Source organism: Phocoena sinus, chromosome 5 (genome assembly GCF_008692025.1).
Source record: "Phocoena sinus isolate mPhoSin1 chromosome 5, mPhoSin1.pri, whole genome shotgun sequence".
NCBI classification, from domain to species: Eukaryota; Metazoa; Chordata; class Mammalia; order Artiodactyla; family Phocoenidae; genus Phocoena; species Phocoena sinus.
The window spans coordinates 20,732,632-20,753,680 of record NC_045767.1 but is presented as its reverse complement, the minus strand read 5'-3'; the positions used below and the strand labels follow the sequence as shown (position 1 = coordinate 20,753,680).

General features: G+C 39.6%; 1 protein-coding gene across 2 annotated transcripts in view; it reads right to left on the bottom strand.

The window, feature by feature from the left end:
- Positions 1-21,049, bottom strand: part of PRDM5 (PR/SET domain 5) — a 209,615-nt gene that overhangs the window by 172,102 nt on the left and 16,464 nt on the right. For both annotated transcript variants that reach the window (XM_032633777.1, XM_032633779.1), the window contains exon 2: positions 19,036-19,119. In XM_032633777.1, the coding sequence (XP_032489668.1) occupies positions 19,036-19,119 (84 nt within the window). The remainder of the gene's footprint in view (positions 1-19,035; positions 19,120-21,049) is intronic.

Sequence of the window (21,049 nt, the reverse complement as noted above, 5' to 3'; positions counted from 1 at the left end):
TCATTTAACGTTTTTATTTTAAAAAACAGATTTTGTTTTACTCAGCTGCAGAAAACACAATTGCCATTATTGTGAAATCTGTGGCATACGTTCTTCCATTCTCATTTTATCCTTTATTGTTCTGGTTGTGGTGCTAGCTTCTGCAATCCACCCAATTCTGCATCAGTTGTATACTTTATATACTATTTTTCTGTACTTCATTTTTATATTAGAAAGCTAATATAATGACATAGTAATTAAAATAACCATGTTATAATATAAAAATATACATAAAAACAATATATATATAGACACATATAATACTTCTATATAATTACTAATCATAAAGGTATCATTGCAACTCATTCTGTCTGAATAAAATATTCAAATACACATTACAATGTTACATAGGTGTACAGAAAAAATCATTTGATTTATCTTCAGAAAAATCATTTGAATCATTCCACCGACATGTATTAAGTCAGTGGCATGTTTCTATAAAATACTGAAAACAATGCACATGGCTGACACACACCTATAATACAACAATATCTCACATGATGTAATGGAAAAGTAAAATGTTATGCTAGCAAAGAATAAAACCGTATTTAACAGAAAAATTTTACACTGCTTTAGCTTTTTTTAATTAAATTTTAATAAATAAAATTAAATAAAATTTTAAATTCAGTTTCCTCAGTCATACTAGCCAGATTTCAGGTGCTCATAGCCACATGTAGCTAGCTGCTATAATACTAGACAGTGGAGGTCTGTACACTTAAGGTTAAATAAGGTTATTTTAAAGTGCTTTTTTAAATTCAGAAAGAGTCATGTACCACAATGTTCACTGCAGCTCTATTTACAATAGCCAGGACGTGGAAGCAACCTAAGCGTCCATCGACATATGAACGGATAAAGAATTGTATATATGTGGCACATATATACAATGAAATATTACTCAGCCATAAAAAGAAACGAAATTGACTTATGTATAGTGAGGTGGATGGACCTAGAGTCTGTCATACAGAGTGAAGTAAGTCATAAAGAGAAAAACGAATACCATATGCTAGTGCATATATATGGAATGTAAAAAAAAAAATGGTTCTGAAAAACCTAGAGGCAGGACAGGAATAAAGACACAGATGTAGAGAACGGACTTGAGGACACAGGGAGGGGGAAGGGTAAGCTGGGATGAAGTGAGAGAGTGGCGTGGACTGATATATACTACGAAATGTAAAATGGATAGCTAGTGGGAAGCAGCTGCATAGCACAGGGAGATCAGCTCGGTGCCTTGTGACCACCTAGAGGGGTGGGATACGGATGGTGGGAGGGAGATGCAAGAGGGAGGAGATATCGGGATATATGTATATGTATAGCTGATTCACTTTGTTATAAAGCAGAAACTAACACACCATTATAAAGCAATTATACTCCAATAAAGATGTTAAAAAAATTTTTTTAATTAAAAAAAAGTGCTCTTTTAAAAGAGATATGAAAGATTTGATTGCAAGTAGGTTACTTAGATTTTTACCCCCCTTGGCCCTCATTTTTTTAAGTTCTCAATGTAAAGAAAATAGAATTATTAATTATTATAGGGCTAGAAGGTAATAAAGACCAGTTACTGTAATCCTCCTAGCACTGTACTTTAAGTTAATTTTTTCTTGTTTTGCTAAATGTCTTCTTTTTCTGTTATATAATTAGAAATCTAAAAATATAAGGAAACGGATTCCACTAACTTCATGGAACTCTTTTTTATGCAATAAACACCAAAACTTATACCAATCCCCACTAAAATTTCCTGCACTGCTAGAGTGCATAATGCATACAATCACTGCTCAGAGATCTCTCTAGGGATCTGAAATCTTTTCTCTGAAACTAGTCCTAAAGCATTAACTGAACTTTCAGTGTAAGAACTTAACACCTTCGGAAAACTATTTAGAGAAACATGGCACTTTAAAATTTAATTTTACATATGATATTGATGGGTACATAAAATATTCAAAAACAATCGCTAATAGGTACAGGGTTTCTTTAGGGGGCGATGGAAATATTCTAACTTAGAGAGTGGTGATAACTTCACATTCTATGAATATACTGAAAACTACTGATACATATTAAACGGTGACTTTTATGGTATGTGAATTGTATCTCAATAGAGCTGCTATAAAAATAGTTCACAAATGCCTCCTACATTTATGCACAAACTATCAGTGAAAAGACAAGGCTCTCTCAGTGACCACATATCAGGTATGCGATATTACTGTTTCATATGTTGAAATAGGATATACATAAAAACTCATATAATACCTGCTGGTCTTAAATATATCATGGAAATGCACACAAAATGATCTGTAAGAGTAGACAGACACAAAAAAGATAATGTAAAACTTTAACTTCATGTATTTTGCTCTAATTTTTCCATCATGTTGTCACATGTTACTTGTGTAATGAAAAATAAATGTTATGAAAACCTAATAACTTGGTTGATATACGTATCTCCCTTCATTTACACTTTCCCTCTACTGGAAATACTTTCTCCAACCTACAGAAGCACTGGATTTTTTTGGTTTGTCTTTTCTAATAAATTTGTTTATTTATTTTTGGCTGTTTGGGTCTTCCTTGCTGTGCGCAGGCCTTCTCTAGTTGTGGAGAGCAGGAGCTACTCTTCATTGCGGTGCGTGGGCTTCTCATTGCTGTGGCTTCTCTTGCTGCGGAGCATGAGCTCTAGGCACACAGGCTTCAGTAGTTGCAGCACGCGGGCTCAGTAGTTGTGGCTCGCAGGCTCTAGGGCACAGGCTCAATAGTTGTGGCGCACGGGCTTAGTTGCTCCGTGCAGGTGGGATCTTTCCGGACCAGGGCTCGAACCCTGGTCCCCTACAACCATCCCTGAAGCCTGCTAGACTATTGAATTTCCTCTTATTTAACATATTGTCCTTTTTTATTTAAATGAATTGGAGCTGCTGCTGTTTGTTGCCAAATGCATCTATTTCATAAAATTTCTATGGAGCTGTTGTGATCAGAAGCACAAGGATGATGAAAGTACTCCAACAATACAAATATTGTTTGATTGTTCCTTTTTTTAACCAAACTACTCAGCCTGGATTCCCAACGTTCTTCTAATCACACCTCTGGTTTGGCTGAATGGCCAGAAGTTGGCTGACATACTCAGGCAAGAGCCATCTTGTGATGAGCAGACAAACCACCACCACAAAACAAATGCAGAACTTCTGGAAGACGTGTAACATTGAATCGCTTTGATTTACCCCAAACTAGAGGACTAGTGTCAGGAAGAATGTACCATGACATCTGCTCTAGGATTCCCAGCATTCTACAAGGCTTCTTAGGCGGTATTTTTCCACTAACATCTACACTAAGTGGTTCCATTTGGAATCTAAAACAAGATGTTATCATCCACAAAAGAAAAACATTTGGTAAAGAAACTTTCTTGTTCCAAACACCTAAAAGGACTTCCATAAACAATAAAGAAAAAAACAGATTTTAAACAATTGAAAACATTTCTTCCAAAAACTAAAACGCATTGGAAACCTGGTGCTGAATCAAATTCCCAGAGAGCAGAACAGCTGTAATCACAAAATAACTGCAAAGAAAGAGAAAAACATCTAAACAAAGTGTCCAGTTTAATATCTAACCAATCGGCTTCTTTAAAAGCTGTATTTCACTCAAATCACCATATTCATGACAAAAGAAAAAAAAAATGTCTACAAAGGTAGTAAAATACCAAGGGATCAACATTTGTTTTTTTAACCCATAAATTACATATTTTCTAAGAAGGCCAATGGTGAAAATAACTTATACACTTATTCAATATGTTCACTGAATGTGAATGATTAAATACTGAATACAAAACGAATCAAACTTTTAGCTAATTATATTTACGTTCCAGATACTCTGCTAAGACCTGGGGAGTAAAGATTAATAAGACAATGCGCTGTCTTTGAAAGTTTACAATGTAGTAGACAACCCCATCCTCCCAGCCCCTTCACTCTCACTCTCCAACTGTCCTACCTCAGAAATGCTGTCCTGTCTCAGAAATGTCACCAACTTCCACCCATATGGCACAAGCCAAATATTTAAAAGTCATTCTGGACTTTTTTCTTTCAACACACAATTCATCAGAGTTAAGCCCTATCGGTGTTAGCTACCCCCAATCTCCAATAACATACAACCAGAAGCCGACCACTTCTCACCAAATCCACTGCTAAGGCCCAAGTTCAGGTCACCATCAGATCACTCCTCCACTATAGCAACAGACTCCTGCCTGGTGTGTCGGCTTCCTCAAGCCTGTTCTCCACACAGCAGACACACTGCTCTTCTCAAGGCATGAACAGAATCACATCATTCTGCTAAATCTTTTCTGTGACTTCCTACTGCTGCTGTAATAAACCTCATAATCTGACCTATAACTACCTCTCTAATGCCATGCCCTACCACTGGCCCATCATCCATTAACCACTGGCTTCCCTGGCTTTGTTTTTGTCCTTTGAAATTCGTTGCCACCTCTGCTACTCCCTGGGCTCTTATCCAGGTCTTCTTCATATGGCTGCACCCTCGTTGTGTAGGTCTCGGTACAACCTGACAGCCCAGCTAAAGTAGAAACTCATGGCCAAGGCATTTTATCCCACCGTTCTGTCCCATTTTTTTAAGTAAGCTTTTTGTGGAAGTATAATACAACAACAACAACAAAAAAGACAAACTGTAAGTGCACAGCTCAATGAATTCTCACAAAGTAAACACAACAAACTCACAAACTAGCACACAAGGAAACAGCACCCCAGAAGTCTGCCCAGGTCCCTACTTCCAGTCACTAAGTAACCACAACACTGATTTATAAATTACCTTTACCTGGTTTTGAACTTTATATAAACAAAATCATACAATACGAATTCATTTGTCTCCAGCTTCTTTCACTCAGTGTTATGTTTCTGAGATTCACCCATGTTGCTAAGCATAGCTGTAATACATTCATTATCATAAAGCTTTATAATCTTCCACTTCATGAATGTGCATTTGTACAGTTTGAGACAACTTCTCATGCTGTGGCTATGAAAGTTCTCGTACAAATCTTTTAGTAAATACAGGAACGCATTTCTGCTAGGAATATGTCTAATGGAATTGCTGTACTGCATCATATGCACATACTCAGCTCTAGTTTTCCAAAGCGCCTGCACTGATTTAAAAACCCAGCATTTCAAATAATTCTGGTAAATATTTGACATTATCTGTCTTTTCAATTCTAGTCATTCTGGTGACTATATCATGGCACTTCACTGTGCTTTTGGTTTGCATGTCCAAGATGACTAATGAAGATGACCATCTTTTCACATTTACTGGCCATTTAGATATCTTGTGTGAAGTGCCCGTTCAAGTGTTTGGCCCATTTTTTTTTTAATCGATTTGTAGTTTTTAATATATTCTGGATACAAATCCTTTTTGAGACAGATACATTATCAATATCTTCTCCCCCTCAGTTATTTGCTTTTTCATTCCCTTTATGGTATTTACTGTTCTCCAGTTTATCATTTTGCTCTCCACAGTGTTTATTATTTCTTATTTAAGAAACCTCCACCTAACCTAAGATTATGGTATTCAACATTTTGCTCTAAAGGTTTACTGTTTTTACCTGACATATTTACATTTATAATCGTATTAAACTGACCTTTTTATATATGATGGGAGTTAGGGATAAAGTACCTTTTTTCCATAAGAAAATTATTTTGACCTATTATTGAAAATGCCATCCTTTTCCCACCATGTTGTTAATGACATTTTTGTCAAAAGTAATGTCTTTTTGCCTATCCTTGCGCCAGTATAACAGTATTAAATTATAATTCCTTTATAATATGCCTTGATGTTTGATAACTCCTCCAGTTCTGTTCTTTCACTTTAAGGCTGCCTTGGTAATTCATGACCCCTCGGATTTTCACATAAATTTTAGAATCAGTTTCCACCAAAAGATAAAAATAAAAACTTGCTAGAATTTTTAATGAGATTGCACTTTTTTGTTTTTTGGGTTTTTTTGCAGTATGCGGGCCTCTCACTGTTGTGGCCTCTCCCGTTGCGGAGCACAGGCTCCGGACACACAGGCTCAGCGGCCATGGCTCACAGGCCCAGCCGGCCCGCGGCATGTGGGATCTTCCCGGACCAGGGCACGATCCCGTGTCCCCTGCATTGGCAGGTGGATTCTCAACCACTGCACCACCAGGGAAGCCCAAGATTGCACCTTTTGAAATCAACTGACTTATGCTTTATGACTCAGCATATGGTTAATTTTGGTAAGTATTCCATGTGCATTATTTGATGAACTATCATTGGGTACTGTTATATATGTCAATTAGACCATGTATGTTATATTGATCAGATTATCTTTCTGTCCTTTCCAGTTTTATCTTCCTGCTTACTCCATCAGCAGTTGAGAAAGATGTGCTTAAGTCTTCCATCTGGATTGCTTTCACATTTGGAACATGTACATCGTCTAGTGTATGGACCATCTTTATTTTTAGTAATGCCTTTTCCTTAAAGTCCACTTTGTCAAATACTAGTAAGGTTAAACCTGATTTCTTTCCATTTGTACTGGCACAATATATCTTTATCCATCTTCTATTTTCAGGCTTTCTTTGTCTTTATATTTTAAAATTGCCTGTTAAGGGACATTGGTTGGTTCGGGGATCCAATCCATTAATAACCATGTTTTACTGGAAGCACTTAACCCATTTAAATTTTATATAAATATTAATCTAGTTGGATGTATAGGTACAATTTTGGTATTTACTTTCTATGTGACCCAGTTCTTTTTTCCTCACTTCTTGCCTGGCTTTTTTCATTAATAAAATTATCTTATAAATTATCTCATTTTCCTTTTCTTAACTTGTTAGTTACAACAATCTTCTACTATTATTTTAGATAATTTAGTTAGATAAATTTACCTGATAATGCTAGAACCTCGGAACGCTTTAATTCCATTTGCTTCCCTCCTGCCTTTCAAATTGTTCTACCATTATATAAATTGTGTATGTTCTTAAACTCACGAATCATTACTATAATTGTTTAGTACCATCAATATTTACGTTTACTCACCCACATATTTACCCTTTGTTGATCTTTGCCCTGTTCTGAATTTCTGAGTTTCCATCAGGATTCATTTTTCTTCTCCCAGAAGAGCTACCTTTACTTTAGTATTTCTTTTGGTGCAGGTCTGCTGGGTTTTGCTTGTGTGAAAACATCTTTAATTTTTTTTCAACAGTACAACTTATTAAACAAATTTGTAAGGTCTGAAATTTATGTTGTCAAAATACACACTTTAATGCCACTATCTTTTCAAATTTGTTTCTGCCCCATTCTCTCTCTCCTCTCCTACCAACACTCAAATGCCCTAACATCTCAAACCCAACCTCTCCTCACTCAATATAATTCCGTTTTATTAGATTTTTTTTAACAAAGTGCATGTACATGGTGATAATGTTAAATGCCCATATTACATAGAGTCACAATGTAATCTCTGAGCACTTTCAAGAAGTAAAAATCAAGAATTTTAAGCACAAGGAAGATGAACACCCTCCAGCTTCTGGCAGAACAAAGGGAAAAAATTTTCTTCTTCCCCACAGTGCATGGTGATGAACACACATTACTACTTTCACATTTTTTGAGACAAGAAGGGATAAAAAGGAACTTGAATCAGAAATGTGCAGAGGGACTTCCCTGGAGGTCCAGTGGTCAAGACTTCGCCTTCCAATGCAGGGGGTATGGGTTCAACCAGGGATCTGGGAGCTAAGATCCCACATGCCTCGTGGCCAGAAACCAAAACATAAAACAGCAGCAATACTGTAACAAGTTCAATAAAGACTTTAAAAACAGTCCACATTAAAAAAAAAAATCTTAAAAAAAAAGAAATGTGTAGATATTTTTCCCCATTGTACTTTGCTCAAGATAGTCTCCCACAAAATAAGTGGGCAATCTCTTTATCATATGAGACAAAAAAAAATATAAAGAAACCTCATTAGGACAAGAGAACTAAGCATAAGAGGGAAAAAACTGGAGATGGCAACTTGCTCAAGAGAATATAAAAATTTTTAAATAAAAGGAAGGTTGGAGTCTATTAGTATTCTTTTAGTCATCTTCCCCTTCAACCTTTCTTCTTCTTCTACATCATCACCATCTTCATCTTCCCTTTCACCTTCATCCTCTTCATCATCAACAGGTACCAAGTCTCCTTCATCATTATGAACATCAGCTGCTTCTCCTTCTCCTTCTTTATCATCAATAGGTTCAATAGATATGGCCAAATATCATCTTTGATGAACTCTTAATTTGCATGCACCTGCACCCATATCATCAGTGAACAAGGTGAAGAATGTCTGAGATTTTTTTCATGTTACCTCTTCAAGACAGCTTTATTTTGTGTCTGACATAAACATTTCATCAGGTCCTTCCCAGATTCCCATTTGATTTCAGTCAACATTGAAGATGGGTCACCACTCTTACTGAGATAAAATGAGTTGCAAAGAAGCTTATTTTAAAGCAAGGATTTTTAGCAAAATTAAAACATGTTTGTAATATGATTTAATATCTTCAAATTCTGTCACTTCAGTTGAGAAAATAATTCAGCATCTCTTCATTCTCATCCCCAAGCCAAGGAGTCATCTGCACATGGTCAGCAAACATTGCCCTTAAATTTGGGATTTGGGAGATCAATTATGACCTCCTTTGAATAGTTTGCAGAGTTTGTTAACACTTTTGTTATATTTGAAAATTTCCTCACTGGTTGTTTGTAAAGTCTGTCAATTCCAATTTATACAATATCTGTGTACCTAAGTGCTTCCTATTGTTCTTTCCCTCCCTTCAGCGAATCCAGAGTAGCAAATTTTTCCTCTGGCTGGGATCTGGATGTAGTCTTTGTTTCCAAATTTGAAGAGTGAGTGAAGACACGGTTGAGGCTAATGCTGTGAAGCAAATCCAAAGCACAGTCACACAGGGAGATGATCACATTTGAAGAGGCCCAGAGAACTATACCTTCATTTTAAAATATTTTTGCTGGGTATAGAATTCTAGACTGGCAACTATTTTCTATTACCTTAAAGATATATTTCAGTTGTTGACTATCTTTACTACCTTTTTTTTTATCTTTTCTGTTAAAAGGCAGCTATCAGTCTTACTGTTTCATTTTTGAAGGTACTGTCTCTTTTTTTTCTGCCTGCTTTAAAGATTGTCTTGGTTTTCCATAGTTGTACTAAGATATACCTGAGTGTGGCTTTCTTTATAGGAGTGCTGCTTGAGGCTCACAGAGCTTCAATTCATCAGGTAGTGTTTTTTAACAGTTCTGGAAAATTCTCAGCCATTACTGCATCAAATTTGCTTCTTCCCCATTTTCTCCCTCTTCTTCAAATGCTAAATGATCCTAACGTTACAGATACATTAGATGTATTCACCGTCTCACATATTTATTTTTAGTCTCTGTGCTTCATTTTCAATATTTTCTATTGACTTCTTTTCCTCTTCACTAATCCTGTCTTTTGCTGTGTCATATCTAGTATCTAATTCAAACACTGAGTTCTCAATTTCAGTTCATATATTTTTCTTGTCTAGAATCTCCATTTGGCATTTATACCTCCCAATTTTTTAATAAAATTCTCCATCTTTTCATCTGTTTGGTTCATTTTTTTCTTCCATTTGCTAGAACATATCAATCATGTTCATTTTAGAGTCCTCATCGGCTAACTCCAATCAATATCTGAATCCTATGCCAGTTTCCATTGTCCAGCTTTTCTCATGGTTTTAGTCACATGGTCCTATCTCTTAGCAGCTAGTCAATTTCTATTAAATGCTGGATGCTGTGTAGTAAAAGAACTTTAGAGGACCCAGATATATTTCTCCAGAGTAGGCTCACCCCAACCTCTGCCAGGCAGAGTGGAATCTGTTCACTGTAAGCTAATCAAGCAGTGAGCTGATTCAAAGCTGGCTGCAGCTGTGGCAGGCTTCGGCGAGCCTCAGTTGATCCTACTCCTACAGCACCACCCTACGGTGCTTCCACATGAAAAGCAGGATGTGCACTGAGCGGCCCTCCACAGCAACATGAGCCTGTAGAACACTCTGCCTTTCAGAAGTATGTGCTTTAACTTTACGGCAGCCTCTCATGCAGCTTCATAACTCCGCAAACGTCTCGAGTAGGAGACAGCAATGTTTTTGAGTTCCTTTGGGTCTCCAGTATTGTCACTCCAACTTCTCAAGACTGCCAAAAGCTCCACCTGTTTCTCTGTGCTCAAACACTAACCTCTCCTTGGGCTGAGGTCAAATGTTCAGCCTCTTGCCCGTATCCAGAATCAGCAAAGCTCTGACCACTTCCTCAAGGAAAAAAAAAGGCTATAGATGATTGATTCATCTGTTCAAAGTTTTCTCCTCTCTGGAATCACAGTACTCTAGTACTCTGCTTTAACAGCTCTTTGATGGCCTTACACATATCACTTTTATGTTTAATCTGTCTTTTGTAGCTGCTCTCAGCAGTCGTATCAATGTGTTCAAGTTCTTATCTGAGATAAGTTCTCTTGCCCTGTTTTATTTTCTTTATACCCATATCACTATCTTTCTTTATAGTACTCATTAAAGGTGTTTTATGTCTATCTTTCCCTGCTGAAACATAAACTCCAAGACAGCAAAAGCTTTACTGGATCCTCAGGGCGAAATCAGACTAAAGATTGTCCGACCCTGGTATCCTTCCTCTTTCTATCATGTTTCACTTACCCTGCCTATTTCTGTTTTGTAAAGAATTCCAGGGCTTCCCTGGTGGCGCAGTGGTTGAGTCCGCCTGCCGATGCAGGGAACACGGGTTCGTGCCCCGATCTGTGAAGATCCCACATGCCGCGGAGCGGCTGGGCCCGTGAGCCATGGCCGCTGAGCCTGCGCGTCCGGAACCTGTGCTCCGCAACGGGAGAGGCCACAACAGTGAGAGGTCTGTGCACCGCAAAAAAAAAAAAAAAAACAGAAAAAAAGAATTCCAAAGAGCCTTACCATTTCTCAGTATGAGAAATGAGAAAGGCTAATTCTACACATATATATTCTCAGCAAAGAACTATTACTCCACCTTTCCATGTGTCCTCACTTTTTCCTCCATGAGAGAGAGAAATTAGAGTAAATATACTTTGGGTTTCTCTTCTTCATGGTTCCTTCTCTTTATCTAATTAAGACCCTGACAGTCACTCCTTTCCATGCCCAGCCCCCTGCTGTGCATTAAGCAGACCCGCCATCAGACTCAGGGTCTGCCTTCCACAGCAGACTGCAGACCTGTCTCTCTCTCCCATGCTCTCTGAGATGCTGCAAACTGAACCTGTGAGTCAGGCCACAATTCTCCTATGGCTGATGGACAAATATACTTGGAACTCCTCTGCAGGCCCAACTCCTGCCACAAAGACCAAGATTTAAGAAGCAGAGTATCAAGTACCCACTCTGTACACTTCCGGTACAAAGGGAAAGATTCAAGAAGCGGAGTATAGGCAGCGATCCAGATGGTGGTGTAGTAGGACGTGAAGCTCAACTTCTCCCACAAATACATCAAAGATATGTCTACATGTGGAACAATTCCCACAGAATATCTAATTCAACACTGGCAGAAGACCTCAGACTACTGAAAGGGCAAGAAAATCTCCGTGTAACTGGGCAGGAAAAAAAAAAGAGAGTGAGAAAGGAATCAGGACAGGACCTGCACCCTTGGGAGGGAGCTGTGAAAGAGGAAAGGTTCCTTCACCTTGGGAAGCCCCCTCACTGGCAGGTAGATCGGCCGGGACAGAAGGGGAGCATCAGACCCTCGGAGGAGAACTTCAGCAGCCGGTTTGCGGCAGCCAGAGCAGAGGGTGAACTGCACAGACGGTCAGTGCCGCAGTCCTGCACCCCCCAGCCTGACATGTGCTGGCAAGGGCTGGGTGCTGGAACTCGGGCTTCGGAGATCAGAACTGGGGAGAGGACTGGGGATGGCTGTGTGGAAACAGCCACGGGGGTGGGGAATCCAGTGCGACTGCAATGAAGGGTTTATGCGGAGAAAGCCTGGGTCACCTTATCGGCCAGTCGCCATGGTTTGGAGGGTGCAGGAGAGGAGCGGATGAACCCGGATTGCAGCCTTTCTCCCCATGCACATGCTCGCAGCGGGCAGGACACTGCCGACACGGGCTCCGGGGGCAGTCGCGAGCCACCACTGCTGCCCGTCCAGATGCCAGGAGTGGTTACGAGACCCCCGCCACCGCCCTCGCAGACTCCAGGAGTGTCTGGGAGCCGCCTCGGCTCCCATCGTGTGCTCCAGGGACACGCCCAAGCCTCCACCACCACCCCCTGCCCACCTCCCCCCCCCCCCCGCCCTGGACTGAAAATCAGCCGCGTGTCAGCACTCCCCCATCAAGGGGGTATCAACCAGCACACACTGAGGAAAGAGGCGACAGGCATTCACACTAAGAACAGCCCTTGTGCCAAATATACTAACCCACACAAGCTACACGGGGATGCCCAGACGTATGAACAGCCCTCCAGGACCACAGGAGACAACTGTTCCTCCTAAACTCACAGAGTAAGAGAAATATATAAGTAAAACGAAAAAACAGAGGAACCACTCCCAGTTAAAAGACCAAGATAATTCCCCTGAAGGAACAAACAATGAAACAGATCTCTTCAGTCTAATAGACACTGATTTCCAAAAGGAGAGAATGAAAATACTGAAGGAATTAAGAAAGGCCATTCACGGAAATGCAGAGTTCTGGCAAAAGGAACTACAAACTATAAAGAGGAACCAAGAAAAATTAGAAAAGTCACTTGCAGAGACGGAAACTGAGCTAAAGGCAATGAATAGCAGAATGAATAATGCCGAAGAATGAATAAGTGACCTGGAAGATAGAATAACAGAAATCACCCAATCAGGACAGCAGACAGAAAGCCAAATTTAAAAAAAAAAAAAGAAAGAAAAGAAAGCAATATAAGAGACTTACGGGATAATATAAAGTATGCCAATCTATGCAAAATAGGGATCCAGAAGGGGAAAAAAGAGAAAAGGGGATCAAAAATGTATTGGAAGAAATTATGGCTGAAAACTTCCCAAACCTGAAGAAGGAAACAGATATCCAGGTACAGGAAGCACAGAGGGTCCCAAACAAGAAAAACCCAAACAGACCTACACCAAGACATATTATAATAAAAATGATGAAGGTTAAAGATAAAGAGAAGACGCTAAAGGCAGCAAGAGAAAAAGAGTTAGTTACAAAGGAACCCCCAGAAGGCTATTAGCTGATTTATCTACAGAAATGTTGCAGGCCAGAATGGACTGGCAAGATACAGTCAAAGTCCTGAAAGAGAAAAATCTGCAACCTAGGATACTCTACCCAGTAAGATCATCACTTAGAATAGAAGGAGATATAAAGCATTTCTCAGACAAGCAAAAACCAAAAGAATACAGCAGGACTTCCCTGGTGGTCCAGTGGTTAAGACTCTGCACTCCCAATGCAGGGGGCCTGGGTTTGGTCCCTGGTCAGGGAACTAGATCCCACCTGCCGCAATGAAGATCCCGTGTGCCGCAACTAAAGATCCTGCATGCCACAACAAAGATCACACATGAGGCAATGAAGATCCTGCGTGCTGCAACTAAGACCTGGCACAGCCAAATAATAAATATTTCTTTAAAAATAAAAAACATAAAGAAAAGAATACAGCGATACTAAACCTATCCTAAAGGAAATGGTGAAAGGTCTTCTCTAAACAGAGAAGAATCTATAGGAAAGAGAAAATCACAATTGCAAAGTAAATCACTTAAATAAGCTAGTACACAGATTAAAAAAGAAATTAAAAAATTTCTGTGAAAGTTATGACAACCACAGTGAACAGCAAAAGGATGAACGTGAAGATGTAAAAAAGGACATCAAAATCATAAATGTGGGGGAGGAGAGTAAGAAAATGTAGACTTTTTTTTTTTTCCCTAGAATATATTTGAGCCTATATGACCACCAGTCTAAGGCAAGTAGAGATAGGAAGGGGTTAAACATACTTGAAAAACAGGGTAACCACAAACCAAAAACATAAAACAGATTCACAAAAACCAAAAAGAAGAGAACATAAGTATAATACAAAAGAAAATCATCAAACCACAAAAGGAAAAACAAAGAGAAAAAGAAAGGGACAAAGAAGAAATACAAAATCAACAGGAAAACAAGGTTTAAAATGGCAATAAATACATATCTATCAATAATTACTCTAAATGTCAATGGACTAAATGCTCCAATCAAAAGACACAGAGTGGCAGACTCTGTGTCTTTTGATTGGATAAAAGAACAAGATAAAATACAAGAGATATTTGATAGAGAGATATACAAAAGTGGATTAAAAAAACAAGAGCTTACACAATATGCTGCCTACAAGAGACCCACTTTAGGGCAAAGGACACACACAGATTGAAAGCGAGGGGAGGGAAAAAGGTATTTCATGCTACCGGAAATAACAAGAAAGCAGGGGTAGCAATACTCATATCAGACAAAATAGCCTTTAAAACAAAGGCCATAAAGAAAGATAAAGAAGGACACTACATAATGATAAAGGGATCAATAAAAGGATTTTACACTCAGCACCCAAATACATAAAACAAATACTAACAGACGTACAGGAAGAAATCAACAGGAATACAAAAACAGTAGTAGGAGACTATAACACCCCACTCACATAGATGGACAGAGCTTCCGGACAAAGAATTAATAAGGCAACAGAGATCCTAAATGATACAACAGAACAGTTAGATCTAATTTTTTCATGACATTACATCCACAAAGAAACAGAATACATATTCTTTTCAAGTACACATGGAACATTCTCTAGGACTGATGACGTACTCGGGCACAAAACAAGCCTCAACAAATTTCAGAGTATAGAAATTATCTCAAGCATCTTTTCTGACCACAACAGCATGAAACTAGAAAGGCCAAGTTCTGAGAACTTACCAGGCCAGTTTCCACACAAAAACCTCTTGCAGACAATGCAAGAGGATGCTCTGGGAAAAGAAGGGAAGAGGCACTGCCATCAGAGCAGAGCCATTTGGAGCATTCAAGAAAACACTGGATTCTTCAACGGCCCCTTTGGAATACGTGAATAATAGGCTGAGCAGGTGGCGATGAAAATGTACGATCTGTGCTGCAGTCTACAGGTACCAAAACGTAAAGGTATGTGCTAGAATAAGAGCCAGTGCCTGCAGAGTGGTATCTGAACTGTGGTTTGAAATACCGAAGAAAATATTATAGAAAGAGAAGATGCTGGAGATTTAAAAACAAAGGGTCGTTGAGAGCTTTAGCAACATTACGTGAACGGATTTTGGTCTTAGAGCAAGTCTGAGCAGGTAGACAGTGCAAGGAAATGTATCTCAAGCTCCAAGCCATCTGGGAAAACACGCAAAAAGACTTCTAACTAAGGGAAGAATAGACTACGATACAAACAACTGGGCACGTTCCATCAAATTATCAATGGGAAGCATTTACAGTGGAGCAGTGGTTTCCAAACTCAAGCTCTATAACTGGCCTGAGGCCTGAGAAATCCAGAATTCTTTTGCTAATGCAGTTTATTTTAAAATAAAAGTAAAAATCTGAAGTATCAAGAAGGCTTAAGGACAGAGGAGACTGAGTCTCTTCAGACCCCAATCTCAAATCCTGGTGGCCAACACAGAACGAGGCTGAGGTGCTGTTTAATGCTCTGAACCAGTGGGCATCGGTGAGTGCCAAGCTGCACCTCTGGGGGGACGGGGGAGGATGCAACAGACGACGATAGCGCTCCCCAATGAAACCCTCAGGTGCCTCTATACCCCGTCCCAAACTAACAGGGGCTCACACACACCAATAGGTGCAATCCTCACTGGTACCTCGAAGTTCTTTGGTGTTAAATGGCCACCTAGGGGCCCTTGGCCTTGTCCACCAGGACTATTGGCACCACAAGTGCAAATATAAACTGAGAAAGAGCTATGCCATGTGCTCTCTCGCAGGCATCGGCTTATGTTCCATAACCATAAACATAGGTAACCACTGGCTTGAGGAGAAGGACCACACATTTGAGAGCTGCAGGTATTTCGCTCTGGAGCTATGGGGCATATTAGAAATGACTTAACTAACCGGTCCCAATTTACCCACAGAGGAGGGAAGGCTCGTTATCTCCCTTTGAGAAGGCTCAAAAGTTTCCAAGAGGAGAAGACTGTGGTAAGACCAGTCAACCGCCTTTCTCTGTGCACCTTCTGAATCCTGGCACCTCCAAAGTTAAAATAATAAAAAGGGACTTTAAGAATATAATTCAAGGCTGGGAAGCAGCTCTCCCAGTTTAACATAATAAGGAACAGGATTAAAGCCAGCAAGCGGTAAATCTTTGCTGTTGGAAAGGTATTGACTGTTTTTCAAATCTCCCCCAGGAAGATATACCACTGAGAGTGTCTTCCCCTGCCCTGCCCGGCAGCAAAACTGGACAGAGCAGAGACCGGCCGACAATCCACCCTGAAGACCAGACTCAGAGAAGGAAGAACTACAGGAGGGAGGGAAAAGGTGCATGAACTAAGGGGTTAAAGGGATCAGAGGTCTTAGGTGAAAAGAGCAGGCTTAGGGCTTCCCTGGTGGCGCAGTGGTTGGGAGTCCACCTGCCGGTGCAGGGGTCACGGGTTCGTGCCCCGGTCCGGGAAGATCCCACATGCCGCGGAGCGGCGGGGCCCGTGAGCCATGGCTGCTGAGCCTGCGTGTCCGGAGCCTGTGCTCCACAACGGGAGAGGCCGCAACAGTGAGAGGCCCGCGTACCTCAAAAAAAAAAAAAAAAAAAAAAAAAAAGAGCAGGCTTATAGGGGACAAGGAGACTCTTCGTCAATACCCTTCCGAATTGTGTCAAAAGTACCAATATTACTTATTCAAAACACAAGCATAACATAAGAAGTAAAAGAAAATAAAGAATGGCCATCATTATGTGAATGTAACATTACCTGAACATAAAATGTATAAAATCAATAGCTCTTTGGGTGGTAAAGTGAGAGGACTAGGTACACTGGTATGTAAAAACAAATAATAATGTAAAGACATCAAAGAACCACAGGAATACATAATGCAAAACTGGATGAGCTACGGTAGCACTGTCAGCCTCTTTAAGTTTCCTATATGCAAGTCTTCTTTTCAAAATAAAAATTATAATCATCATCTGCTTAGCAATGCGTCATAAGCAGCTGTGCAAGACACTGACCTGACGCTACACTAAAATCCTCAGAGATAACAAAACAGACATCAGGAGTCACCAACAACCCCTTAAAAACTGTTATTTTTATCATTTTCAACTTATTTAGGTTATCTGTTCTGTCACATACATGTTTGGCTTTTGAAAACCTTCACGGTAAAAAAAAAAAAATTAACTGCTGAGAAAATTAAGATCTTACAGAAAAATAGTAAAAGCCGTTAAAAATATTTTCAGGTTTATAAAAATAAACAATTAAAACAGCATATTAAAATAAGGCAAATCAGTAACATTTTCCACTTAAACTGCGGTGAAGACTGTATTATGAATTTCCATTTTCCATCACCTGCACTTCAGAGATCTTTCAGGAACCTCAAGCAACCCCACTCCCTACATCAAGCAGTTTCAGCAACATGGTGATGCTTAAAAATGTATTTTGCTTGCAGATAACACATGATGATATGTTTCACGTGTCAATTTGGCTCGATGGTAGTACCCAGCTATTTAATCAAATAGTAATCTAGGTGTTGCTGTGACGGTGTTTTATAGACGTGGGTAACATCTACAATCAGTTGACTTCAAATAAAGGAGACTACTGTCAAAGCTGTGTGTGGCCTTCATCCAAACAAAGGCCTTAACTGCAAAAACTGAGGTTTGCCTGAGCAGTTCTGCCTCAAGACTGAAGCATCATCAACTCCTGTCTGAGTTTCCAGCCTACAGATTCCAACCCGCCACCCACACAATCCTGTGAGCCAATTCCTTGAAAACACACACACACACACACACACACACACCCATCCATCCACTGGTTCTGTTTCTCTGGAGATCCTAACCGATAAATGCACGTTCAGAGAGACATTTTATGTGTAGTTCTCTGTTTCAGTATTCTTTATCTTTCTGATTTTATGATCCTACTTCCCTTAGGCCCACCTATACCATCTCAGCTCCCACCCTCCTCATGGAACCCACCAAATAAAATTCTTGGGACTGAGTTTCCTTTTCCAAGTTTTTGTTCAACAATATCTACACCTCTGCTTTTCTATTTCCATCCCTCGGGCCCTTCTTTTTCTAAAGATTATGAAAGAACAGTAATGAAAACAACTGGCATAAACTGGGATGAAAATTCTCATAATATATAGATATACATTTGCATATACAAATTCCTGCAGCAAAGAGACTTCAGATTGCAAAAGACTATCTACAGTGTCATAGCTCCTCAACTATATGTTTTTAAAGGTAAGGTACATTTTAAGCTGGGATTTTCATTCCAACACAGAGCTCAGAAATGTTTCTGTGTGGGAGATCAGCTCAGTGCTTTGTGACCACCTAGAGGGGTGGGATAGGGAGGGTAGGACGGAGATGCAAGAGGGAGGGGATATGGGGATATATGTATACACACAGCTGATTCACGTTGTACAGCAGCAACTAACACACCATTGTAAAGCAATTATACTCCAATAAAGGTGTTAAAAAAAAAAAGAAATGTTTCTGGGCAATTAGCACTGCAATTGGGAAATAAAAGTTAAAGTATAATTTCAGTTACAGAAATCAAATTCTAAATCCATAAAAAGAATGTGCTTATTTTGAAATCCAAACATCCTTGTTCATGGATAACTTCTTTTTTAATGATGAAGTATATAAACTTCAGAGTTACAGAAGAATTGTCTAGTTAGATATTTCAACAGTATTTTAATGCTAAACTTTCAAGGTATTCAGGTTCCTTAAAATTCAAACATTTCAATGCTTTGTCAACTGGAATCAATATCTATTAACTTAGCTTTATACATGCCTTAAATAGTACAAAGAAAAACATATTTTAAGTATTTAAAACAACAATCACATGCTCACCTCCCACATCAACCTGTAATCCATATTTTCGTCCAAGTCTTCAGGCATTCTCTTCTCTCCAGCAAACGGTCCAAACTTTTCACCCTGAGTAGTAATGATTACATTGAAAAAGGATTAGTACAATAATCAATAATCAAGTTACTAAAATAAACTATTATTTCTCTTCTGGAAAAATTTTTTTCTCCAAAGCCTTATGCCCAATGATTGAGACGCATTTAAAATATTAATTTACCCAACACAAGATATTTACATATTTAAAATCTAACTTAATCTATTTTAGCCGAAGAGCCTAAATCCACAACACAGGAGCTAACAAGAAAGGGTTAAATCGCTCAACATTTAAATTCAGACAAGGCTTGAACACTATACTTACATGTTTCAAACCTCTGCAGCCACTGGCAAGTGGTCTTAAAATGAGAAGCACTGAGTCTTGCCTGACTTGAGACAAGCCCACCAGGCAGAAAACCACCTGGTTTCCATAAAAATCATAAATTCGTCCCAATCATGAACAAGAAAGAAGTAGACTTGCCATCCTCAGAGGAAGCCTGTTCATAAACAAAGTTTAAATTCTCCTGCCAATCTTTCAAACAACCAAGGGGGCACTCTATAAACCAGGGATTCTCAAAGTGCGTACTTGAATCACCAGCATGAGAGTCACCAGCGTCGCTTATTACAAATTCAGAATCCTGTGCTTATTAAAATCAGAATCTCTGGGACTGGGATGTGTGGAGCTGCATTTGGACAAGTTCCCAGGTGAGAGCTGCTGGCAGACACCAGGAGTGGCCCCGGCAGGGAGGGACCCGTGAGGCAGGGTGAAAGGGTAAGCAAAACTGTTCTCACAACTAAGGCAACCAAAGCAGGACTGGAGAGACAGAGAGGGTGGGATCACGCTTGTCCAGGCAGACGATCCACAGACGTGTGTGCAGAGAGGGTACTGGGTCACGCGTGCCCTTGTGAGCCTCCTCCAAACCTGCCTGTGACTATTCTACAGAAGAACACTTCTCTTTGTTGGGAGGTGGACAAACTTTTTTTTTAATTTTTTTTTTTACATCTTTATTAGAGTATAATTGCTTTACAATGGTGTGTTAGTTTCTGCTTTAAAACAAAGTGAATCAGTTATACATATACCCATGTTCCCGTATCTCCTCCCTCTTGTGTCTCCCTCCCTCCCACCCCACCTATCCCACCCCTCTAAGTGGTCACAAAGCACCGAGCTGATCTCCCTGTGCTATGTGGTTGCTTCCCATTAGCTATCTATTTTACGTTTGGTAGTGTATATATGTCCATGCCACTCTCTCCCTTTGTCCCAGCTTACCCTTCCCCCTCTCCATATCCTCAAGTCCATTCTCTAGTAGGTCTGTGTCTTTATTCCCGTCTTACCCCTAGGTTCTTCATGACCTTTTTTTCTTAGGTTCCATATATATGTGTTAGCATACGGTATCTTGATGAACATTGTTGGGGGAAAAATAACCACCAAAACAATGTTTCAAGGCATATAAATGACTTAATGAACAACAGAAAACCCAACTCCAGGCAACAGTCAAATGTTAAAGCTTACAGGAATTACAACTAGCCCCTCATTTTATAGACAAAGAAAAGAGGTTCTGAAAAGCCACAAGTAATGGCAAAGCTTTGAAGACCTGTTTAATGTTAACTTGGAGGCAGAAAATGCTACAGAGATCCCTGAAATCAAGACGATAATCCTAAATAAACCAAAAACAGGTACACCAAAGAGACAGGGAGACTATTTGGCTATTTCGGGCAACCTGGAAGACAGACCAAACATTAAGGTGTGTTTTTGGTAATATATTTGAGGATTTGGTATTAATGCATATATAGTCCAACTTTCACTCCACTTTGTCATGTATTTAGCCTTTACCGACTACTGCAGAAGGAAATCATCTGAGTACACGCTTTCCAATGCAAGAGATCTACCCATGCCAGTCAGTTCCTCTTTGCAGTACAAATTTGGAGGAAATATAAAATTGTATCAATCAATTCAGCAGCACTCAAA